This window comes from Eublepharis macularius, chromosome 10 (assembly GCF_028583425.1).
Source record: "Eublepharis macularius isolate TG4126 chromosome 10, MPM_Emac_v1.0, whole genome shotgun sequence".
Taxonomy (NCBI): Eukaryota; Metazoa; Chordata; class Lepidosauria; order Squamata; family Eublepharidae; genus Eublepharis; species Eublepharis macularius.
The window spans coordinates 59,280,564-59,306,848 of NC_072799.1; the positions used below are offsets into that span (position 1 = coordinate 59,280,564).

The 26,285-nt window shown below is 44.6% G+C and overlaps 1 protein-coding gene across 1 annotated transcript; it reads left to right on the forward strand.

Annotated features, from left to right (window-relative positions):
- Positions 1-24,021: 24,021 nt before the first annotated feature.
- Positions 24,022-25,182, forward strand: NPY2R (neuropeptide Y receptor Y2). Its single transcript, XM_054990685.1, has one exon. It carries the CDS (start codon positions 24,022-24,024, stop codon positions 25,180-25,182), a length of 1,161 nt encoding a protein of 386 aa, XP_054846660.1.
- Positions 25,183-26,285: the final 1,103 nt, after the last annotated feature.

Below are 26,285 nucleotides of genomic sequence, written 5' to 3' on the forward strand. Positions count from 1 at the left end.
TTAAAGTTTGTGTCTGGCTCAGTGGATGAGCTCTCAGGAGAGGGAAGGAAATCTATGCCCATAGCAAACTGAGACATTGCAACAGTTGCTGGGCAACATACCAATCTAGCCCACCTCTCCACCAAAGAGGTGGGCTAAGGCACAGCAAAACACATACCATTTAAAAGAGACTGACTGGTAGCTGCTGTCCATCTGCATTCAAGAGCTAGCGTGCTTTTATCCTTACCCTCACAGTTAAAATTCGCAGGTCCCTATACCCTCCCAGAGGGAGGAGGGAAGTTGGTACTTACCAGGAGTATGTTCTTTGTATGCACGCAAAGCGCGTGCACATTCCTGGTGCCAATGTGATGACATCACTTCCAGAAGTGACATTGTTATGCTGGCTGCGGGAGCACTTCCGCACTCCAAAACTGGCCCCAAATGAAGCATGGGAACACTCCTGTGCTGGCACAATGATGTCACTTCCAGAAGTGATGTTATCACATCTGCTGGGACAGCATGCACCACGAGTGTTCCTGGGGTGCCTGCAGGTGGTGGATGAACTTCAGGTGTCCCCAAACCTCCCGTTGGTTGCCAGTGTCTGCTGGGCACTAAATAAAGGTGGTCAAAAGACCATCGGGAAGGAAAATTCTACAATACTATAGTGCAACAGTTTATAAACCTTTTCAAGTGATTTTAACAATAATACATAATTACATCATGTTACATATCATATCATTTTTCAACATTTTTCAGCAATCTTATTCATAATACATAGAAACGAGTCCTCTGCAAGAGGACCTGAGGGTGTGACGGCAATGCAGCAGGAAAAGTCTTTAAAGACTCAAAATAACGTGTCTTCTTTAGCTTTTTTCTTTTTTCTTTTTTCAAATTTTTCAAATGCCAAGATGGAAAAGTACGTGGCTGGTCCAAAGATGAAAGTTGGAAAGCCCAGCGGTGCCCGGAACTAAGACCGGCAGATTTTCCTATAGTTCTTCCTCCATAAGGACTTCCTCAGGGGCATCCAGCTATTTCTATATTTCAAAAAATAAATGCCATACAATATAAGCCACTCCTGGCTTTACGTGTATTTCTTTACAATGATAATAGCAAACATAATACATGAACATCCAGCTTACCCGTACACAGTTGCATCATATACGCGCCGAGAGAACACCCATGGACGTGGAGATAATCCTACGTACTATGGGTTTGGGCATTCTAGCTTTTGTACATTAGAACCATCCTGATCCTGAGAAAACTTACAGCATATTATCCCCAAATGGCAAGTATCTGTCTATACCAAAACACATTTCATTTTTCAAGCCCCGTGGGTGCATGGTATTTAAAGAATGAATCCATCTTGCCTCTTTCTGGAGGAGATGTAATTGCAAGTCAGATCCTCTAATGGTAGTATAGAGACCTGCCACTCTAATGTCTTCTGTGTTATGCTTCTTGTCCAAAAAATGTTGTGTGAGTGGCGCTTCTAATACTCCATTTTTAATTCTTGATATGTGTTCCAGGATCCGTACCCGTAATGGACGCGTAGTGCTACCCACATATAATTTAGGGCACGGGCATATAATCAAATAGACCACCCCCATGGTTTGACAAGTGATAAGTTGTTTCAGGCGAACCTTAACATTGATACTTCCTAGTTCCACAGAACTGTATTTGAAATGTTTTTTGGCAATAGACAATCCCTAGTGGTGGTTGCCAAAAGCAGCATCCCCATATGGAACTTCCCTCTCTCCCGCCCTTAACATGCAGGATCACTTCATCTCCTGATACCCTATGAGGTGCTTCCGTGTCCCTGCCAGCAGCAGTCAATGTGGTGCTGTGGGAGGCAGGGGATTGCACAATGTGATGATATTTTTGGTGGCAAACAACGTCCTGCTGAATGTTGTTCTGCCCAAACAGCTGAGTCCAATATTGCAAAAAGGAATAATTATTTAAAGCCATTTTTCTGCCTGTATTATTATGCTTATATGCCACTGGGTGGGGGCAGAGGCTCAGAGCAGCATACACCTCCCTTCCTGGCATGGATTATGCCCTCAAGCACTTAAGCTTTAAGCACTGCCTCCATCTAGAACATCCAGTGAATGGACTAAATATTCCTGATATGATATGCATTTCCTTTTTGCATGGCTTGTTCCAAATACATCAGAATTTGCCGTGTATTTAAAAAATCCAATGAAAAGGAATACCCAGAGAATGGGTTTTTGAGAAAGCACACACGCCTCTATTTTATTCTATGATAGTCTTTAAAATTGATTAATTGTGCAAAATAATGCATACCTGAGCATGTGTTTTACAAAATGTATGTATGCCTATAAATGAAATCATTTGATTCTCAAAAGGACTGATTCAACATGCCTAATTCTCATTAACTTTCAGTTGGTGCCAAACTTCTTATATCCTCATTAAAATCATACTGTGTGGGTTTGTGTATAAGAAATCAGAGATGCTAAAAGTTCTCTTTTAAGGATAATTTAACAACACAATGTAAGATACAAAGCAAAGTTCGTGGACAAAGCTGCATACAAGGGCACATAGTTTATTTTATTCTTGGGGAAAATAGATTCAATTAAGCAACTGTTTTTTGCATAAAGAACAATTTCATTGTTACAGCCTGATTTACTAGCAAATGAATAATAATTGCAAAAATGTCTTTTGTCCTATTTTTATTCCTTTCAAAACAAAAATAATGTGTGGAATGCAACTGGGCTGGAACAATAGTTATTTCTAAACAAAGAAGCAAAACAGAACCATGCTGTTTCAGCAGACAGCATCTGAATATGAGTGAACAATACAAACACAAGAAGCTGGCTTAGACGGAGTCAGACTGCTATTCTATCAAGGTCAGTACTGTCTAGCATGCCCAGCAGTGGCTCTCCAGCGTCTCGGCAGAGGTCTTCCACGTTACTTGCTACCTGACCCTTTGAGCTGGAAATGTCAGGTTTGTGCCTAGCACCTTCTACATGCAACACAAATGAAATCCTGCCCTCAAGTCATAGTTGACTTATGGTGACTCCTGGTGGGATTTTCATGGCAAGAGACTCACAGAGGTGGTTTGCCATTGCCTGTCTCTGCAACCCTGGTATTCTTTGGAAGTCTCCCATCCAACTACTAACTAAGGCAGACCCTGCTCAGCTTCTGAGATGCTTTACCACTCAGACATGGCTTCTCCCCTACACAGGTGGGCGTCACTGCTGGCCCCTCCCGTGGCATGGGCAGGGGCTTCTGGCCTCTCTGGCTAGGAATCAGTGTCCCAGGTAGGTGCATGTGCCCCTTGGCCCTGTTCCCTCTTTCTAGCAAGCCCGGGGGCTGAGCCTCAGACCCTGGACAATCCACACTGGAAAGTTAAACTGGGAACTATATTTCGGTGTGGGGTATCAATCAGGAAGTTCTCAGCATGTTCACCAAACTACGCTTCTTATTTGGGAGAAACTATGGAAGTTACATAGTTATAAAACTTGAGATCGATATGTAGTATAGATAGGCTTCTAACAGAACGCAGAATTTGGTCACAGCTTCATTGTTTGGCTTGGACACACCATTAGTTCTCAGCCTCATGAGACTGAGTGGAATTAGTAAGTGGAGGAAATATCAGGTTCATGTTTAGATTGTGTACTCATATGGTAGAAATCAGTGCCACAGCGAAGCTGGGGAAGTATAACGTATTTCCAGAGCAATAACAAGAATAGGGATGCTGAAAAGATTGTGTTTTCTCCCCTCTTAACAAAGACAGCATTAGTTCAATGGACAGAAAAGAATCTTTTCTATCCACTGCTGTGCTTTACAGTTCATGATTTACCCTTCATTTTTTCCTAAATGTAGGAAACATTTAATTGCTGTTACACGCAGGTTACCTGAAGAGAAAACACAACCAAATAAAAAAAAAAACTGACCAAGGGGTTTAAGATATGAGCAAACCTTTGAGGAGAGGCATGCAGCTGCTGCTAAACATGAAAAATAATGCTAAAACCTGAGAGGTACCTTAGCACAGAGCAGAGAGGTCGGAAAAGAGGAGACATTTGGCAAAATCAGTTTTACAGGAGCAAGTAAAGAGCTACAGTCTAAGTCAACCTGCCTGCAAACGAAATCTTCCACTCTGCAGATGTTGTGTGAGTGGCAGTCATTAAAGTTCAAACCCAATCTTCTACCAAATGAGCACGAAAATCAAGCTTTAGTGAGCTGAAAGATTTTTTTTTCTTTTAAAAAGATTGTAAAATGATTGAGGACAATTGTATTTTAATTAAAGGTGTAGAAAAGGATGTGCAAATTGTCAGTTTGAAATTTGCAGTAATTTAAGACTAAATTTACATATCTGAATAACAACGCCTGTGCTGAGAAAAATGTACTATTTTACAGTATAGGAATAGTAATGTGTCCAGATGTGGCTGCCCCATGTTTCAGAGCCCGAGTGGTTATTTATCAGGAACATTTCTTTTTTGCAATTTCATATCATGTATCTGGGAACGGTCCTTTGACCCATGTTGCAAACGTCTTCTCCATGTTAAGTACCTCATAGTCCAAGTTTTTGTCTCAGGGGGATGGGCACCACAGCTATTCACATGATCTGCTGCTGCTGTCTTTGCAAGGAAGGACTCTTTCCTCCTGCGGTCTGTTACTGTTTGAACTGTAGATCTAGAGATTTGCTATGCAAAATCGCGTGATTCATTACATCCATAACATTTTTATTCCATACCTCCTCCAAGGAGCTTAGAGTTGTGAACATAGTTCCCACTCTTCCATGTTACCCCCACAACAACGTTGTGAGATAGGTTAGGCTGAGAGAGAATGATCAGCTCAAGGTTGCCCAGTGAGCTTTATGTCTGAGGGTCAAACTTGAGAAGATATTAAAAGTTTGTGAATGGGGCTAGCAGTATTAATTTTATTCCAGTATGAAGTGTGGAGGGCCCTGAACCTTGTAGGGATTGTGTTGTCGGGTCCTTGTGAGCTTGATAACTGAATTTAAAAACTCTGGGAGCTGGGTTAATGGAGCTCCCAGGCTCCGGGTCCACAGTGGGGATTTGAATTAGTCAGACATTCTGACCTCTACATCACACTTGCTGTTTCATACACGTCTTTTACATTTAAGAACCAAAAAAGTAGTACTTCATTAGTGTGGCCAGAAACCATCTCTTACTATCAGTTTTCTGGCTATTACTCCACCTCTCCTCATTCAGTATCAGTGTCATTAAAGACTTGTATTAAATTTTTATTTAATACTACTTCTCCACCAAAGTGCTCAAGACGGTTTGCAGAACAAAAATAATTTTGCATCCAAAAGACAGTAAGATCTATCTAACCTCATGAATATGACAAATTCCAAAACTATCAATCAATAAACCACATACAAGAGTGAGTAGCTAAAATGTATTAAGAACCTACACCAGCAACTTTGAACCAACTTACTACTAGACATGGGAATGGACCCAAAAAAAAGAACCATGAGATTAGTGGTTCGTGGATTTTAACGGACCAAAAACCAAGAACTAGCACGGAACTAGGGCCAGTTATGACCCAGTTCGTAGTTCGTAGTTCGTAGTTCGTAGTTTAAATGCCCCTTTCTGGCTGCTAAGCAGCGGCAGGGAAAGGGCATTTTACAGTTTAAAGGGCCCTTTCCTGCTTTGCAAGCAGCAGGTCCCTTTAAAGTATCATCTGGCAGGTGGCAGGGGGGGATCCCCCCCAACTGCCAGCTGAGGGACCTGCTTGTGGCAAGGCTATTTTCATCCTCCTCCACCCCTGCGCAGGCCAGCAGAGGGATGGAGGCAGAAAATGGCCTTGCTGCCCCTCAAATGGCTGTGTGCAGCGGCAAGGGGCAGCAAGGCCATTTTTGGCCTCCTCCATCTCTCTGCGGGCCTGCGCAGGGGCAGAGGAGACCGAAAACGGCCTTGTCGCCCCTCAAATGGCCGTGCATGGTGTGGCCATTTGAGAGGCAGCAAGGCCATTTTCGGCCTCCTCCGTGCCTCTGCGAGCCTGCACAGGGGCAGAGGAGGCCGTTTTTGGCCTGTGTGGGCCTGCGCAGGGGTGGAGGAGGCCGAAAACAGCCTTGCCGCCCCTCACAGGAGGAGGGGGAGGATGCCGCGGGCCGCAGGAGTCCTCAAGGTAAGTGTGGGGCTGAGGCTGGCGGGTGAGGGCATAAGGGAGTAGGGTGGCTGGGGTTTGGGCAGTTTAGAGGGACCTGCTGCAGCAGGTCCCTTTCAGCTATCAGCTGGCAGGCGGCAGGGGGGACCTGCTTGTGGCAAGGCTATTTTCATCCTCCTCCACCCCTGCGCAGGCCAGCAGAGGGATGGAGGCAGAAAATGGCCTTGCTGCCCCTCAAATGGCTGTGTGCAGCGGCAAGGGGCAGCAAGACCGTTTTTGGCCTCCTCCATCTCTCTGCGGGATCCCCCCTGCCGCCTGCCAGCTGATAGCTGAAAGGGACCTGCCCTTGCAAGTCCCTTAAAGGGGCAGTTTAAATGGCCATTTCTCTGGGGAAATGGTCATTTGAACTGCCCCTGTAAATACGACCCAACGAACCAGTATAAAGTTCGTGGAAGTTCTGGAAAAGGAGCTTCCATGAACTCTGGTTCGGGAACCATGAACCAGCCTGTTTCGTGGGTTTTTTTGGGTCGTATTTCGGTTCATGCCCATCTCTACTTACAACCAGGAGTAGAATAAATTAATTTTGGACTGCTGCACCTTTGCATCTGGAGACCTTGCCCATTTTGACTTCTTGCAGGAGTTCATCTGGCTGCCTTGTGCAGAGGCCTAAGCCCACCGGGACCAAGAGGCTTTGACTGGAGCAGCTCTGCACAAGATTGCACTGGCAGGATCCCAGAATCCAGCTGCAGAACATCCAGGACACTGGCTGTTTTTATGAGGTTTGGGGAGAGCATGTTTTTTTCTGCAGACACTTTTGTCCAGCTTTTAATATAGCTGCGAGAAAAGTCAGTTGCCACAATTAATTACACTCTGCCAGTAACAAGCACCCAGCAGTTAGCAAAATGATGATTACTCTGGTGGGGACTTTGGCGGGAGCACATAATCACTTGTCTCATGCAGCAAAGATTAAGAAACTCGGAGGAAATCTGGGAGGAAAAGGAGCAAAGAAATATGCAGGCAAAAGAACTCCCTTTTAGGGCTCTACTTACACAAGCACTTGTGCCTACAGTTCTGTGAACACCCTTAAAGGATATATATGCCTGCCCTAGCCTGGATTGGAATGCTGCACAGAAATAGGTGAAAGTGTACATTTGCAAGCCTTTAAAGAATAATGGGTATAAGAATGCTACCATCTAGACTAGGGGAAAGAAAGAGCTTTTTGGACAGAGGGGTGAAGGCAGGGCAGTAAGGGACTTGCTAATGGTGAGGGGGGTGGCAGAGGGAGAATAAAAGGTCTATGGGAAGACTGCTAAGGCCACAGATAGTATAAAAGTGAGGCTATAGGTTCTTTATGCACCTTTGTATGGTCTCAGAACAGGCCTTCCAGACCCTTGCTATAGATGTTGCCTACCAGCACCTGAAAGCCCAGTGGGAAAAAATGGCTGCCAATAACCTGTGCAAAGGTGCATGCTGTTTGCACCCAGAAATTTGTACTCTTTATGGATATTGTTCCTGTATGGTAGCTCACAGTGCATTCCTAAGCACAGCGACGCCCTTCATAAAGTCTCTCTACACAAGGTATCTTACATGGGAATGCTCAAGTGAAAGATCTTACACTTGTTTGCCCACTGTGTATACACACACACTGCTAGGGAGACAGAGTACACTTGAATGTAAGACCACCCAGAAAGTAAGTCACCTGAGTGTCCCTGTGTAAGATGTCTTGTGTAGAGAGAGACTCCAAGTCCATTGGAGTCAACTTTGTTTAGGATTGCACTGCAAGAATATTCTTTAAGAGATCTGAGAGGCTGTCTGCTGAGCACAAGTCACTGCAGTGATCTAAAGAAAAGTTGTCCTGTATAAGTGCTCAGATCATACCTGTAGGGAAGATGTCTGCATTCTTCTGTGGCCCCTTGTCCTTCAGTACCCCACTGCAGCCAGATTTGCTGGGAAGACTGGCCTCCAGAATGGCAGACGGACCAAAACCCAGACAAACATTTCTACTTGACCTCAAAAGGAGAGAATATCCTGTCTTCACGTTATAAACTGGGCTCAACGATAAAGGGAACTATATTTTCCTTCATACTTTGATTTTGGGAAATGAATATTGGGATAACCTTTTCAATCCATGTATAAAGTCTCTACATAGAGAGAGGCAATGGCAAACTACCTGTTTGTCTCTTGCCTTGAAAACCCCAGCAGGGGTTCCCTGAATCAGCTGCAACTTGATGCCACCTTCTACCACCACCATGTTTTTGTTCTTTCCCTCATATTGCAATGGTAGATCAGTAGGGGGAGGAAATTGTTTTTCTGCTGCTCTCCTTCTCATTAAGAAATCCATTACAAACATCTAAAGAACCCAGTCTGAAAAGCCCTGGTATGTTTGCTGGTATCTGATGAATGCATCGCAACAGTATTTAACATGAGATAATAATTTGATGGCATGTAATAGTATTGATGTTTTTTTAAAAAATCCTTTTGCTTTTGAAAAGAAACAGGAAATGGTATTTAGCATCTGCCAGCATTTGACTGATCTCATCTACTTGTAATTAGCATTTGGCTATGGGCACCTTATGGCAGTTTATATTTGATACACCTTTGAAAATCAAAGCACTCAAAAGAGACCAACACATATAAAGCATCTGATCTTGAGTTAAACATTTAGAGTTGCAAAAATCTAGAATTTAATTGAGAATTTAATTCTGCTTTGAAATTTCTCATTCAAAATTACAAATTGCAAAAATGGAAAATTCATGACATTTCAAATATTTGGAAATATTTGCTTCAGCTGTAGCTGTGAGACCTGTCTTTTACATGGTAAGTAAAAAAAAAAAAGCATTGTTGAGACATTCGTGACTATAAGGAAATATTCACATCCTTTGTCCAGACCCCCCCCCCCGGCAGTTTCCACCAGCCAACAAGGATCAAGACTAAAGGAATTGTCCCAGTCTCTCCAAGGAACTTTCTCACATTGCACAAACTGAAAAGAATCCCACAAAATAGGACGAGCAGTCACCCTCAGAACAGTTGTACCTAATATGGCATCCAAGCTGAATCAAATGTGAACAATCTTTTCTGCACAATATTCTGTAGAAATCCACAATGATCCACTGAACAAACTGCTCCCTGCTTCTGAGAACTAGAATGGAGTGAACCCTTAGTTAGTTGGGAAAATCTCTGCTGGCTAACCTTGTGCAGATGCAAAGGTAGCAGAATGGATAACTCCCTCTGCTGATATCACTGACACTGAGCAGGCTCTAACATGAGGGCTGGCCTGTGATCAGTCACTGTTGCCAAAGTATGGAGAAGAAAATGCTTGCTGTCCACACTTTGGGTTCTAAAAGCGGGGAGGGGGGGAGGGCCTGGCAGCAGCAGAGAACAGGATCTCCATGGCTAGCAAGTGAACTCTCTTTGACAGGTAAAGGTAAAGGTGCAACCACCGAGTCATACTGACCCATGGGGGGATGTCGGACTTTTTGCGGGGTGGTTTGCCATTGCCTTCCCCAGTCATCCACACTTTACCCCCAGGAAACTGAGTACTTAGTTTACCGACCTCAGAAGGAAGGCTGAGTCAACCTTGAGCTGGCTACCTGAACCAGCTTCTGCCAGGATTGAACTAAGGTCATGAACAGAGCTTGGGCTGCAGTACTGCAGCTTACCACTCTGCACCATGGGGCTCTTACCGCCTCTTTGATAGCCCCTGTGAAAAATCACTGAAAGAGGCGGGCAAGGTGCTGTCGCAGGTTCAGAAAGTGGAGGGGGCATTTTGAGTTGGCTGTAAAAGAGACAATAATAAAGACAACAAGGAAGTGCTGGGAGGAAGACTGCAGGGTGATGGCGTTCTTACATATAGAGTGAGTCTTAGGGTTGCCAGCTTCAGGTTGGGAAATTCCTGGAGATTTGGGGGGGGCGGAGCCTAGGAAAACTGGGGTTTGTGAAGGTGAAGGACCTCAGGAGGCTGTAATGCCATAGGGTCCGCCCTCCAAAACAGCCATTATCTACATTTTTGGCTGATTGGAAACCATTTATAGACTTTTTTCCATGAAATAATGATTTGATGATATCTGGATTTATGGATTAAGACTCATGAATAACAGAAAAAAGAGGGCTCTTACATTTAACATAGAATCAGGCCATTTTTCCACGGCTAAAACCATGGAAAAGCAGTGCTCTGCTTCTGCCAATGGGGGCAGGAAAGGTAGGAGTTGCCAGGGAGAAGAGGGGATGAGAGTCGGAGGCAGGGCTGCCCACTCTCTGCCCGGGCTCCAACTCCTTCCGTTTCCAATAGATTTCCAAGATGCCCCAACTCTTAATGAGATAATTGGGTTTTATAAAAGTTTCACATATGCAGGTCATTTGTGAACCCGGGTCTATTAAACACATGCTTTTCACTCCATCCCAGATACTCATAATCATTACATGACTAGCGTGGCCAGTTCCAAGTTGGGAAATGCCTGTAGCTTAAAGTGCTCCATGTTTTAGAGCCTTCAGATCTATCAAATGACATCTCCAGGCATCCTCCCATTTACCAGCTATGTTCTTCAGACAACCTTCTCCTTGGGGTGCCCTCTCTTGATTGTCTGTACATCAACCACTAGGCCACAAGCTTCTTCTATAGTCTATAGTCCTCTGGAGGGTGTCTTCATTTGACATATTTAGGAGGGGGTTGGTGGAGGTTAAGCCATTTTGGCAGATTAGGCTGCATTTTTAATCTCTACATTTTAAATCTGTGCATATTTTTATCTTGTTAGTGGACTGTTAGGTTGTTTGTGCCCTTGCGGCTTGTGGTTGCATTTTTAGCTGCCTCTATTCTAAGGCAGAATCTATTTTAAACAACCTAAAGAACTCTGGCCCCTCCTCTTACTGTAACATAAATATGATATCACATGACTTCCCGTCACATGTCTGCAGCTCACTGGGTTCCAGTGGGAGGCCTGAAAAAGTTGAAGACCATTGTCCTAAGGCTTTAACAGTGCCATCCTATGCAGAGTTACTCCAGTCTAAGTCTGTTGAAATCAGTGCCAAAAATCAATGGGCTTAGGCTGCACTGTTAGGTATGGAGAATTATTGTATTGAAAACTAAAAGCCAGTTTACATGTTATGTGCAGTCCAGTGAATTTTTTTCCAGTTTGTGTATTTTATACAAAACAGCTGTAGGTGGCTTCAGACTGAAAGGACCGGTTTGCAAGTGGAGAAGCTGTTAAGTGTATTCCCTGGCAGCTGTTTGTCCATTTTGCCCCATCTTCACCCAGTCAAATTTCTTTCACATCTGCTGGAGAAAAGGCATTGGGCAGTATGGCCTGTACTGGCCAGAATTATGCCTGTCCTTAGGAGGGCTGAGTTCAGATCTCCAGGTGCCTCATGACTCACTATGTGGTGACCTACAAGATTGCTGCAGTGAGAAAAGAGAACCCCCTATTCACTCGTCAAAGCTCTTTGGAGGATGTATAGACATGGTGATCATTATACTGATGTGAGACGCTGTGAGGAGATTTGGATTCCTTTCTGGGCAGCAGGGAATAGGGGTGTCTTCTGTCTTTTCTGTGGGAATAAAAGGATGCCTTCCAACCAGCCTGAGAAGTATTTGGTTCTTTATAGATTATATGGGCAAGAATGAAGGCTTATGCATCTCCCCTGCTGAAAATAATGATAGAGTAGCCGAGACATATTTATAGATTTACTTTCACTTTTAAGTATTTCTTTTCAAAAAGTTACTGAAGTGAACAACAGAATTCATGTTTACTCTTTCATTGTGGGGCTAGCTGAATAAAGAGGATATCTGGGGCAACAGAAACATTTAAGCAAGAATCGCTCTGTTCTCCTTGCAGCTTGGTTTGGGCTGCCATTCTAGGACCTGCGACGGTCCGCCTTGCAAGCGTCTTTGATTTTTAAAGTCCTTTCAAGCTTAAGATATAAAGTTCAAGCCACACAACGATTGAGCAAGCGGCTGGGCTAATGTCAGTTAGAGAGTTCTGGGCCAGCGGATTGATCTCATGGGATGTTAAAGTATTCAGCAACGTTCGAAAGGCAGAAGAGAGGCTGCCCGTGCTTCTGAAGCGCAGAGCACATTCGGGACGGCGCTTCCGAAAATCGTTCAGAGGAGTTCCTCCCCAACGAACTTCGGACCCGAGCCCAAGCGCTGCAGCCCCCAGGGGAGCGGCTCTTCCAGGACTAGCCCACTTCAGAGTCGAGAGGGGTTCCTCCGATGGTTTGAATGCTCCCTGCGTGCAGAAAGGCAGGCAGCCAAGTCATCATTCTGACACGCCAAGGCGAAGCTAAAGCTAAGGGCTAAACAAACAAAAAACCCCATTCCTTTAAAAAAATGATAGGGCAGGGCCGAGAGAGAGAACCAAGGCTTCCCGGCTGGTTTTGCGCCTTCGCCGCTTGCCTTTCTGAAATTAAACTGAGGGCGTCCCCCTTTGGTTTCTGAGGTCTCCTCACTTCTTGCTCGATGTGAACTCGGCCTGTCTCGCCTCCGGCCCCCTCCGTGCCGCCCCAGCGCCGGGCCATCTTGCCTTCAGCCGCGCGCTGCTCCCGCCAGCGCACCTGCCGGCCCCGCTGTGGGGAGCGCGCGGCGCAGACGCCCTCTGGCCCTGCTCACAGGCGGGCGCCCGCGGCTTCGTCCCGGCCGCGCCGCTCCACACGTGGGCGCCCCAGTCCCAGGCTGGGCTGCCCCGACGCCCCAGAGGTGCCCGCCGTCGCGTCGCCTCCCCTCGCCCGCGCCACCTGCGCCTCCCGCCTCGCCCGGCTCGGGGCTGCTCTGCTGGCCAGCCGGAGCCCGGAGACCCGCCCCAAACTTGCCGCGAGAGAAGCGCGTCGGGGGAGCGCCCGGCGAAGGGCAGCGGGGAGCTCCCAGCAGTCCCTTCGGAGGGGGGGGAGGGGGGAGGGGGGAGGGGGGCCGCGGAAAGCGCTGCTGCTGCTGCCCGATCCGGGGACCGACCAGCCCCCCCCCCCCCGTGCCGGTGCGCGCGCGGGCGGGGCTTCCCTTCGGCGGGCCCCCTTTCAAACTTGGCCACTTCTGGCCAGCGCCTTCCCTCCGGCTGGGCAGTCGGCGTGGGAGCCCCGGACGTTTCCGCGGCCAGTTGGAGCAAGAGAAGGCTGGCGGCGAAGAGACGACGGTGGTCTTCGGGGAGGCTGCGCTGCGCCCCCTGCCCAGACCCACGGGGAGAAAAGCGCACTCCCCTTTTCTCTCTCCTCCTTCCGAATTCAGCATCAGACGCCGAAGGAATTCTGTGGAGAGCTCAAAAAGGTAGAGATGGGATGCAGGTCAAGCCCTGGGCACTCAGGCAGCGGTCAGAAGACTTACTGAGCCAGGAATAGTTATATGGAAGTTGTCTGGGAGGAAATGTTTAAGGGGGCTGCAGCGCATTAATTTTTGCCTGCTGTCTCTGCAGCCCCCCTTTCTGCCATGATGGAATTGAAGGTAGCATCAGAATTCCCAGGAGGTCTCCCATTCAGGGACTGACCGGGATAGCTTCAGCAAGCTTCCATTCAACCTGTGTAGCATTTTTGCTGGTACGTTGCTACAGACCTTTGCTTACCTTGCATGCTCCGAATCTCTTCCGGCTTTCCCTGCCACCCCTCTTAAGAAGCCTCTCAGTTAATAATGGGACCGCTTTGCGAGGAAACTGTGTGGATTATTTTTGATGCGAGTGTTGCATGCAGCAAACATATATAAATTCAACATTTGGTTGAATTCAATTGGTTGACTCAGCTGAATGTGATTCCTTTTAAAAATGGCTTGGTTTGTTAATAGTGGATTGGATTGCTTTGCATTTAAAAACTGTAGCCTTTTTGCATTAACTCTCCTTTCTTAACAGTTCATCTTCCAGACTGGTAGCTTGTCTTCCTTCGAAGAATGTGTAAAGAGGCAGTCTTAATTTTCCTTATATGAAACTATGTTCTGTTGAAATCAACAGGCTTGGCTTTGAAGTAAATGTGATACGATGTTGTATGTGCGATGTTTGAATGTAAATGTTCCCTGTTTTGATGTATTTGAGATTCGCAGCAAAAACATTGTTTGAGGCAGAGGCTCCACTGAAATCTGGAGAACTGCTCCGGAGTTTAAGGATTGTAAGAAGCATGGCGGTCCCACACTGTAGTCCAGGAAGGGACAGCTGGAGGATCTTAGATGGGATTTTTAGCCACCACCCCATCAAATGTCCTCCAGCTTTCTCATCTTCAGCTTTTGTCAACCAAACAGAATTTCTTCTCTGCTAGTTTGTGTGTTGTTTCCCCCACCCCTGTGCAGACAAAAAATGCTTCCTCAGATGGAGCTCGGAAGAGTGTCAAAGATAGTAACATAAGGTGGCAAAAGAAATGATTTCAGCTGATCACTAAAAGAGGATGAAAAGCCAGAAGACGTGAGGGGAATGGAAAAAAAGGCAAAGTGATGTTGAAGAAACTCTTCAGTGGTCTTGTGGGGGAGGGGGGGAGAAAAAGTCAAAACGATTACTTTCCCACTATGTGGATGTTGAGGTGAATGTGGGGATCTTTTAGATATCTGTTTAACGGATATCCTAGTTTTGTGCTTTGTTAGAATGTTATAGTTATTTAGCTGCTGTTAGAGCAATAGTGCACTCTCCAGCAAAGGACATCCCTTTGAAGCCAGTCAGTTATTTATTGCATTTTAAATTCCACTCTCCTTCTCTGGATTCAGGATGGTTTTCATGGATCCCCACAAATTGTCCTCAGAAACTTACAAAGGAAGTGAGATAGAGAAAAAGGAGAGAGAGAGACTTGCCTGAAATGTCATACCCTGTGACTAGCTGGATGCGAAGGCATGAGATCCATGATCTCTTGCCTTGGAAACACTGCAAGCAGCTCTGTGGAGGGGAGAGGGGTACCTGGGTGTGCAGCTCTGGATAGTTTTCCTAATCTGGAATCCCCCCCCTTCTTTCTCCCAGGGGAAAAAAAAGCAACCTCAGAGGACAATTTAAACTGGAAAAATTGTGTGTGGGGGGGGAGGGGTTTTTAAGCCTCCTTCCCCAGCACTAGACTCCTGATCATATTCACCCCACCCTCTTCCTCTGGCCATTGTTAGCATTTTTCAAAAAGGGGAGACTTGATCACAGGGCCCCCACCATCCCCTTTCCTTGTACTCTAATAGTGTGATCCTAAACAGAGTTACGCCCTTCTGAGCCCACTGACTTCAGTGAACTCCATCAAGGATTGCATTGTTAAGTCCTCACTTGCACACTAGGCATAGTGCCACATGGGCTTCTACTGTAATGGGATTCCTTTCTGAGTGCACGTGGTCTGGATCAGGCTGCAAGGGCCCGTTGCAGAACCTTTCACAATTTTGAGAACCTTTTAGTTTGGCTTATGCTACACCATTATAGTTGACCCTGGTTGACTCAGTGAAAAGCTGAGTGGTTATATTGGATGCAGCACTGCTGCTAGAGAAGCAAGTAAATGCAGCTGCAAAAAAGGCCTTTTTCCAACTCCATCTAGCCTGGAAGATGGCCCCCTACCCTGACATGACCTATCTAGCCACCTGGATTCATGCCACAGTAACATTGAGACTAGACTACTATAATTCACCCTACATAGGTCTTCCCTCAAAGTCAACTGGGAAATTCCAGCTGGTGCAGAATGCTGTAGCTCGTTTACTCTCAGGAGCTAGACAAAACATGCATGTCACGCCCATTCTGCCGTCATTCCATTGGTTTTCCATCAGTTACCGGGCTCAATTCAAGGTCATCATGACTATCACATTCAAAGCCTTTCATGGCCTTGGCCACTCATATCTATGCAACCACCTCTCCCCCTGTGTTCTGCCACGGCAGCTTCACTCATCTGGACACGGCCTTCTGCAAATACGCCTTGCCACTGGGCAAAATCAACAGCTGCCCACATACGTGCTTTCTCTGTGGTAGCCTGCCTGAGGAGGTCAGGAAAGCTCTGCAAACTATGCAAGACTATTCAGGAGGCTTTCTATCCCAGTTATAGGGCTGTGTCATAAGATATAGCTCAAAGAGATACCTTGGTAAGGGTCAGGGACTATAGACTAGGCTATTGAGTACTGTGTCTGCTGATGTAGATACGCTCCTACTGAGTAGTTTGTCATTGCTAAAGAAGTCATGTTAATTACTTACTCTTTAATCCAGAAAGGTTTCATCTATGTGTTTAGATTTATGTTCGTTTTCACATTTGTGGCTACCATACCCTCTTGACATGTCTGTTTCCATTGAAAGCCCTGTTGATCATATTGTATTTTTGCTCTGTGAATGTCCTAGCTATTGATTATACTGTATTCCCTTGCAGTACGTAATCCACCTTGGATCTCAGTGAGAAAGGTGGACTGCAAATAAACAACAACGGTGCATTTCTGAATACTCAGAGGCTAAGTGCTTTACGTCAGCAATGCTGTAAGGTGGCTTTATATTTGCATTTCAACCATCATGCACTTTTGTTTTAGCTGTCAACAGATACCATCAGTGTGAAGTGCATCCTTGGCCCTAAGACCTCCGCCGTTATTGCCACAAAAGCACAACTTTTCCAGCATGTCCAGAGATGTAATCCTTACAGCTTGAAAAGCCTCCACAAAGGTAATGCAGATCTGCTGGAGTGGCCAGTGATGTCCCATGAGAAAACGAAAGCTCCTTTTTCAAGTCAGTTGTGAAAACATTCTGAAGGAGCATCCATCTCCTTCGGGCTAAACCAAAGTATAAGGAGAAGGACAAATTAGGTACCCTTTGTAGCAGCTTACAAGTCTGATTCTAGCTGGGCAAGGTGAAGTGCTACTACAGCCACTGTTACTAGCAGAGTGGGCGAGCATGAACAGGTGGTAGCTCAGAGCAAGCTGAAGCTGAGAGTATGTTCAGGCTCTGGGGACTGGCCATGCACCGGATGCTGGTCCATACATGCTTCAAAACTGTTGTATAGACAGCAAGACAGGCACACTGTTAAAGAAATCAGCCACTTAACCACCTGAGTTTTAGTTGATTAATTTATTACATTTTTGTAAATGTGCACGTGCATGATGAAACCAAGTGTTCCAATGAAGAATAACAAGTTCTTTATTTTTGCCGTCAGAATAACAGGAATGCAATGCAACAAGTAGTAGTTATCATCGGCAGGATCCAGGATCTTACTTCTGCTTCAAACCTGCTGTAACAAAGATTGTATTGCAGGATACACACGGTGGAGTTCCTCCACACAGAGCAGTTGGATGGCTGTAGATTCAGACAAAAGGTCCATCTAATCCAGCAGCCCATTTCCAATCTCCAGGAATCCAGGTGCTACACAAATGATCCCTTGTTTTCCTGTTAATACTCAGCATTTATAACATGCTTCCAGCATTGAAAGGGCTTTACAAGCATCATCTTAGTGTTATCCTTCCAACAGCTAATTTTTTTTTTGCAGATGGCTGGAGGAAGGCAGAGAGTGACTTGCTTAATGTTGCAAATTGTGAACTTCCCCATTCCTGGCTCGTTTCTCTTAGCCACTATGCAAGAACATCTTTGCAGCAGGAAAGTGGTGGGCTGTGTGCTGTCAGCAATAGTCAGACTAAAGAGACTTTTGCCAAGTGAATCTATGCCACTCTTACAAGGCAAGGCCCAGCATGACCTCTCTTAAAGTGGGGAAGAAAGGGTTCTACTAACGCGTGCACCCTGAGGCATGTCAACCAGCTTTATTCCATTCTCGGATTTTATACCATGACTTTTTGTGGTCCTCTTCCAGGAACGTACATGCACACAGGCAGCGTCCTATTCATTAGAGGGAGAGGCAGAGATGCTGTCCTCCTCAAAGCGAGAGAGGTTGTCTATTCTAGAGTATCTTAGACAGCCTGGCTGGGTTTCCTGCCAGGTAATGTGGCTTGGTAATAAGCCACAAGAGAGCCACAAACACTGTTCCCAACACAAAAGTAGTGACACTTTCACATATTGGTTGCCTTTAGGATGAGTGGTTAATGATGAACCGTGGGCCTCTTTTTAATCAACGGACAGCAGTTTCACAGTTTAATGAGTTCAGTTAATTGACTGACTATGCAAAAATGTCACAGCTCTGACAGATAGTTTAAGACAAAGACAGTCAACTCTTGTAATCTTGAATAATAAATAAGTGGCATCAAGTCACAACCAACTTATGATGAACCCCTCGTGGGCAGACGTGGTTTGCCGTTGCCGCCTTCTGCACAGCAACCACAGTCTTCCTTGCAGGTCTCTCATTCAAGTACTGACTAGGACCGACCGTGCTTAGCTTCCAAGCTTTGACTAGTCTGAACTGTGTATCCTCCATTTTGGGGGCTACTTTATTCTCCATGACAGTTTTTGTTACTCCTTTCATACCTGGTCCCTCTCAATAATAAATTTGGTGCCACCAAGCTTCACAAGCAGGACATTTCTTTGGAGATGTGTGCATCAGTCTTCCAAGTTCACACAAAAAAATCAAACTACTACAAGGCTGAAAATGAGAGACAGTGTGGTGTAGTGGCTAGAGCGAAGGACTAGGCTCTGAGCAATCCAGATTCTGTTCCCTGTTCTGCCTTGGAAGCTTGCTGGATGACCGTGGGCCAGTCACTCTCCCTCAGCCTAGTCTGCCTCACACGATTGTTGTGAGGGGAGAAATGAAGGAGGGGAGAACGACAAAGCTACTTTGGGTCCCCGTTGAGGAGAAAAGGGGATATAAATAAAATAAAATGTAAAAGAACAAATAAAATAAAAATCAAGAGTGGATGTATAGTATGGGTGGGGGAGGGGGAAATTCTTAACCCTTTCTCTTGTTGCCCTTTGTCTGCTTAAAATCACTCCCTGTTGCTTTTTCTCCCAATGAGAGCAAAATATGAACACCCCTCATTTTTTCTCACATGGATGAGAAAACAGGTGCAGGGAGAGGGGGGAGAGAGAGAACTGAGAGAACTGAGGAAAGGATAAGAAGCCTCCCTTCCTGCTGGCTCTCCCCTGAATCTTGCAGCCTCTGGAACTTCATTAGGCTTTTACAAAATGGGGGGAATATGCTCAGGTATGTATAATCAGTATGCAGCCTAAGTATGGCCAAAAGAGAGACATAAACGTTAGAGAAAATAGTATGTCACAAACAGAACCCATGAACACAATTATCCTTATTAATGAAGTGGGCAGTGGGAAGGGGAAATAACATGCTTAGGACACCTTTATTAAAATTTGGGAGGGCCTTGGTGTGGGGGAAAGGAGGGGGGAGAGAAAATTGCTTGGTATGTCATGCCTGTTCTAAAACAGACTAATCAATGCATGAATACGTATGTGTATAAAAAAAATCCTTTGCAATGTATGCGTCGGTTCCACAAGCAGCAGCAGAGAAGCTTTGCAGCTCAGCCATTTGTATGGTATTCTAGCTATCCAAGCTAAAATATTTATGCTTTTCACAGTAAGCATAACACAGCCCCGTGACAATGGACTTAGCCTGAGGAGAGGTAGCTTTGATTTATTGGTCTTGCTGAATTACAACAGCTCCATTCAGAACTTGCTTATGGTGCTGTATGGGGCACTTCCATAGAAAGGAACGCCTTCCCCTGTTCTGCCACTGCTAGCAGAATGAGAAGGCAGTCATTAACACAGTTATACATGGCCTAGAAAATGACTCTGGGGTATCTGATGCTGTAGAATTACTGAAGGAAAGCAGGTGAGGAGTCCCTTGGATAGGATATCATGAGCCCCATATAAGAGTAGAATCTAGGTATAATAAACCCCTGGCTATGCATAACATCGACTGCTAGAAGTAACAGTGAATGTACCAAGGCATGTTTTCCTCATAAATTGCAAAGAATTCTCTGTGTAATCACTTGTTGAGAAAAGCTTTAGAGAATAGTCATAAAGCACTGACTAAGATTTGCATTCAGAGAAACCGTTGTGGGGAGATGTTCACAGAGGGTGGATCTAGGACACTTAGTGCCACGTGGTGGTTACTTCTAACCTCACTCTACAGAGGGTGCCATCGGCCTGTTGGCTGTATTGCAAACCCTGTGGTGAAGCTCTGCCGTTTTACTTTGGCTCCCTTGCAGAAATATGAGGGTGGCAAAGCTACGATGAGGTCAACTTCTCTGTATAGCCTCTGACTACAGCCTGGTGGTCTATGACTGTGGGGTGATTTGGCCACCAGCCTGTCGTGCTCCGTTTCCGTCTCCCCATAGATGCTCTTTTTTTCTCCTGACAGTTTGCAGCCATTTGCAGCATCAACAAATTATAGTTGGAAACAGGTGACGGATAACCCTGTGGTAGGGGTTTAAAAAACATGGCTGTTCTAAATGCAGAGTTTGTATTCACAACTAATGGCAGCCCCCTGTTTCCATAAGAAATACTGTACTTCTCTGTTTTTGTGGGCAACTGGAAACATGTTCAGAGGGACTGTGTTAAGTTTTTGGCTACTGTACTATATTAGTGCTTAGCAGTTGCAACTCTCTGGCACTCTGAGTAAGTTGCCAGAAGTGAAAAACAGAGGTATTGTTAACAAAAATGTCTTTAGGTACACTGGATTTACACTTCTTTAAAATACTTCTAGTTCTTTTCCCACTACTTTAGTGAGACGTGCTTAAGTCCCAGCTGGTTCAGCTCCTATCCGGCTTGCCAGCTGTGAGCAAGGAGTGTGGTATCCTCTGTGGTCATCCTTCAGGGCATTCTTGCAAGCCCATATCTTGAATCTTAGATAGGTTGAAACTGGAATGTTTCAACAAAATATTTAACATGAGTTAGGAAAAAAAAGTTTCACCTTTTCTTAGAGAGTCTACTCTAATACTATCCTTTTTCAATGTAAAGGCAGATGTGTGATTTAAGGTGTATTAATTCCGATAAACACCACAAGGAAGGATCTGGTCAGACTTTCTCTTTTGCCTTTCCTCGAAAAGTTCAGTATATTTCAAATATCCAAACAAAAACGTCACTTTCAGCGTGCTCCAAAGCCACAGGAACATCACCTCCTGTTATTTTTAAATAGTTTCTTGATTCAGTTTCAAAGTTAATGTATTACAGAAACATCCCACTCATGATTTCTGTTCTTTTAATGTTTATTATGAGCAAGGCTTTTTTTCAGCTGGAATGCGGTGGAACAGTTACGGAACCTCTTGAAAATGGTCACATGGCTGGTGACCACATGGCTCACAATCTAAACTCCCCTCTGTCTGGAGATCAGGGGGCGGGGCCACCAGCCATGTGACCATTTTCTCCAAGGGCAACCCACTGAGTTCCACTACCTCGTTTCCCAGAAAAAAAGCCCTGATTATGAGGCACAGTTTGTGCTGCTGGAAATGGCTGGTTCCTTATTCTGACCTTTAAAGAGGGAAAATTCTCCACATATTTTTACTGTTCAATTATGAATGTTTTTTTGTTTTAGATTTCCTGGATGGTAATAGATGTAACTGTCAGGTCATAGTCTGTCTGTTTCCAAGAGTCAGCTTAAAGGAGAAGGGGGTGCTGAAGAAGAGCTGTGTGCTCTTCTGATGGCTTCTAAAATTGCTAGGACGTCATCCTCACATTTCTAGAATAAGAAATGGTCTGTTGAGGGGGAGAAGGAAGTTTGGCCTTGAGAAGGGAGATCTTTCATATGCCAATCTGGAACAGCAGTATTGTCAGATAAAATCAAATGTGAGAGATGCCTGTTAAAGTGACATATATCTGAGGAACGTGGCTAGCAGGAGTTGAAATCTGGAAAGGAAAATTCTTTAGGCTGTCTGATATAATGATCATCATTAGGAACCGCAATTAGGCCATTATCTGAGCTCTACTGCCTATTGAACAGAATGGCTAATCCAGCCTTGCCATTTCCATGACAGACTGGAAGACAATTGTGCTGAAATCTAAGTTTCGCGCCATTGATCTAAACATAAACTTCCCCATTGACTTTTGTGGCCATGGTTTGCAAAATCAATACAAACATGGCTAAACGTTTATCACAAAAGGATGTTCTCAAATAGTAATGCTTTATCAGGGAGAATTTTGACTGTGAAGGAATGAACAAATAAACGGATAATATAAAGAAAGATCTCACTTAAATTCTCTAAAGTAAAGTACAGAGAAGGAGCATACCCGTGTTTCTATATGTTGATAAATATTCCAAGGGAAAAATTATGTACCCATATTATATAATACTCTTCTTTTTCATGTAGCATGAAAATGGTGCGTAGTGATTTACAAAGCACAAATGCTTCTGCTGAGCTTGCAATTGCAATTACAATGGGGAGATCCACCACAAAGGGAGGAAAGGGAGAGGCAAGGCTAACAAAGGATGAACGCAAGATACGCAGTTATATGAGCTTAAATTTTGTGACTCGTTACTTGGTTCAGTCAACCCAATCCATACTGAATTTCCTTTTTAACCACAGTCATTTGGTCTAAATGAAGGGACATTTCTGAAATAATCCTTACCTGAGGATAGTTGTTGAGTAGATTTCTATTAATATATGAGAGTGGAACTACATGAGACTACTTCCCTGGGAAGTATAGTCTTAAAAAAAAACTTGCTTGCTCACTCGCTCGCTCACTCGCTCACTCGCTCACTCACTCACTCACTCACTCACTCACTCACTCACTCACTCACTGGTGTTTGTAGAACTGACCTTTCAAATTGTGTGAACAAAGCTTGAGAATAAAGGGTGTTATTTGTAATTCAAAGATGGATTCAGAGAACTGGATTTTCTTCATGGAATATTGTCTATTGCAGTTGTAAAACTGGTGATGATGCAGAACTAGATTGGCTTGAGTAGTCCAAAAACATTTCCATATGGTCTCAGCCAGACCTGAAATGATTTGGTTTCCCTTCATCCTCAAAATTCACGTCTGTAAAATTTAATGGTGAATGTTCCCCGGATATTCTTTCGATGTATGAATACATTGACATTAGGCATCCAGTGATTTTGAAGTACACATTTAATAGTATTTAACACTCAACAGTCCACATTTGACAGTATCAGAATACTGGCATGTACACAGTAATTAATAGTTGATGGCCTCTCTTAATGTAGCTTAGAGATGCATCAAAACTTCCTCCAAAGTGCCTTGAGTAATTTGTCTCACTGAACACAAACACCACATGTTCACGACATTTATGCTCAAACGGATGTGTGATTTGTGGGAAGGAAGACTTTTTCTATTTATTAGATGGCATGCTAATTTGCAAATTTATTTATTTAGGGGTTTTTTTGCCTCCTGCATAGAACCTTCCCAAACAAGGGTATATATCATTTTCCTACTGACAATTATGAGTTACCTGCCATTCCTAATGTTTTCAAGCCGTTACTTGAAAGATTGGTATATTGCCCAACAGTCTCTGTACTCTGAAGTTTGGCAAAATGATTCATCCACTCCTGTAACCATAATTTCTTTTCTTCTTCCTTTCTTGTTACCATATTGTTCTTCAGTGTCACATATCTTTGGAATCTTACTGGTGTTAATCCAAACTTTGGGTATCTCTTGTCTCTGGGCATGTGTTCATGCATTGACTAGAAATAAGATGCTTCTGCATTGGCTTGGTAGAAATTGAAGAACTTGGCTAGGGCTAAACGAGAATGAAAATCCTGGAGCCAACCATTTTCTGTCTTGCATTTGTCCCAGTATTTAGCCACTTCTGTATTTGCTAGGAGATACTCAGCTATGGCTCAGAGCTGGAAAAAGAGAGATAAAGAAATAGAAATGGTCATGTGTAGACTAAGGTGACTGGAGGAGGCTTTTCTAAAGTGTTGAGTACTCTTCACAAAAATCACTCTGGAAAGCCAGTAATATTACTATGGCCATATGACAGATGAGACCGAGAGGTATTGGCTGCCTTGGGTAAATCATGACTCAGGTGATGTTTGAATCCTGGACTTCCCAAGTCTCAGTCTCTTAACAGCAACACGAGACTAACAGCCCCCATGATTTCTGCCTAGGTTTTCTGCAGTGCTTCACGTTTTCTTCAATTTAATGCACATATATGTATTTCTTGGTATTTCTCACAGGGAAATCTTTGACACATGTTCTGAACTGAGCTACAGAGAACATGGGGCCAATGGAAGGAGCCAATACTGAGGGGAACCAGTCAAGCCTAACTAGAATGGAACTATATGCCAGAATGAACTTGCTGGGCTTCACCATACCCTACAGTGATCTTCCCACTGGCTCAGAACGAGGGTTGAAGGACAGCACCAAGATGGTGGAGGTGCAGATCATCCTCATCTGTGCCTACTCAACTATTATCTTGCTAGGGCTGTTGGGCAACACCTTGGTGATTCATGTAGTGATCAAGTTCAAGAGCATGCGCACTGTGACTAACTTCTTCATCGCCAACTTGGCTGTGGCTGACCTACTGGTGAACACCCTCTGCCTGCCTTTTACCTTAATTTATACATTGCAGGGAGAATGGAAGCTCGGTCCCGTACTGTGTCACTTGGTGCCTTATGCCCAAGGCCTTGCGGTGCAAGTCTCTGTAGTTACTTTGACTGTGATAGCCTTGGATCGGCACCGCTGCATCGTGTATCACTTGGACAGCAAAATCTCTAAGCAAATCAGCTTTCTTATCATCGGGGTGGTCTGGGCTGGCAGTGCTGTGTTAGCCAGTCCCTTGGCCATCTTCCGGGAGTATTTCTCCATTGATATCAGTCAGGATGTCAAGATGGTGGTCTGTGCTGAAAGCTGGCAGAGAGAAGGGAAAGTGAATTATGGCACCATCTACAGTGTCTCAATGCTCCTGATCCAATATGTTTTGCCTCTGGTGATCATCAGCTATGCCTATATCCGCATCTGGAGTAAGCTAAAGAATCATGTCAGTCCTGGAGCAGGGAACGATCACTACCATCAGAGACGTCAGAAGACCACCAAGATGCTGGTCTGTGTTGTGCTGGTGTTTGCGCTCTGCTGGTTGCCTTTTCACATCTTTCAGCTTGTCAGCGACATTTACAGTAAAGTGTTGGATCTTGCTGAGTACAAACTGATCTACACGCTCTTTCATGTCATCGCAATGTGCTCGACTTTTGCCAATCCCATCCTCTATGGCTGGATGAACACCAACTACAGAACAGTTTTCCTGACAGCTTTCCAGTGTGAACAGCGGATGGATTCCATCCACCCTGAAGCGTCCCCCGCACTTAAAACCAAGAAGAATCTGGAAGCGAAAGACAAGCATTGCAACGGGTCCTCGTTGTCACAGCCTACTAATGTCTGAGGAAGAAGTAAAGCTGCAGAAAGAAAGGATAATTTGATAGAGATGTATTGTTGATGCATGTATGTCCTAACCTTACAAATGGAGGAAGAGATAAGAAAGTATCTCTTTTCATAGTTCCAAAAGATTGGGTCATTTGTCATTATCAGAGTTTCAAAGAAATACAAAAGATTTGATTTATGGTTGCTTACAATCAGCATTAGAAGGCGGTTCCCATTTAGCACAGAACTTAGCAACCCAAAGAAGCAAAGGTTCACTGCTTTTGACAAAAGTGAGGTGGAGGGAAGGGAGGGAGGGAAGCCGTCTGAATGCTGGGGCATAGCATAGTCAACGGTTGAAGCACCCTCTGGTGACAAAGATAGACATTTCTGTTTAAACTCACATCCCCCCACACGAAGAGGGTGCTTCAATAGGCAGTGAGCATTATGTGTTTTTTCTTGATTTAAAGAAACACAAACTTCTTCCTCAAGTTAAAGCTAAGGTCAGAAAATGGAAAGAATAGACGGTAGTTCAAAGAACAAACTGCAGATTTAGAGCTTGGACTGCTATTTATGCCACTCTTGAAGGCTGTCTAATTAATGACGTTGTTCTCTGCCCTGAGTGGACACTAATCTGTCCAGAAGGATGGTATATAAGCACACTATTATTGATATTGTTATTATGTTTTGTGCAACCTGCTCCTCATAGCAGTCCTGTTTGAATCTCACCCCCAGTTCCTTTTAGGGCTCTCTTTCTGGAAGGGGAAAGCGGGGAGAATTCTGCAAGGAAGCTTGTCCCTCATCAGAAAAATCTAAACCTTTCTACTCTGGGCCTGGACAGAAGTCCCTTTCTGACTACCAGCCCACTCTCTCCTTCATGATCAAGAATAGTCCCCTCGCCTTTACATTGATTGTGAGCCATTCCCCCTAGATATCTTGCTTATTCTCCTGCCGATTTCTTTTGGCAGAAACAAAACTTGCTTGCTTCATGATCCCAGAACCTAGGACTTTCACAATTCTACTGAGCTTCTCCCTCCCCTCTTTCCCTCCAGAATGCCATATTTATTTGTAGTGGGGTGTGCCTGGGGTATGGTGTGGCGAATACCTCATCTCTGTTTTAAAAAATTA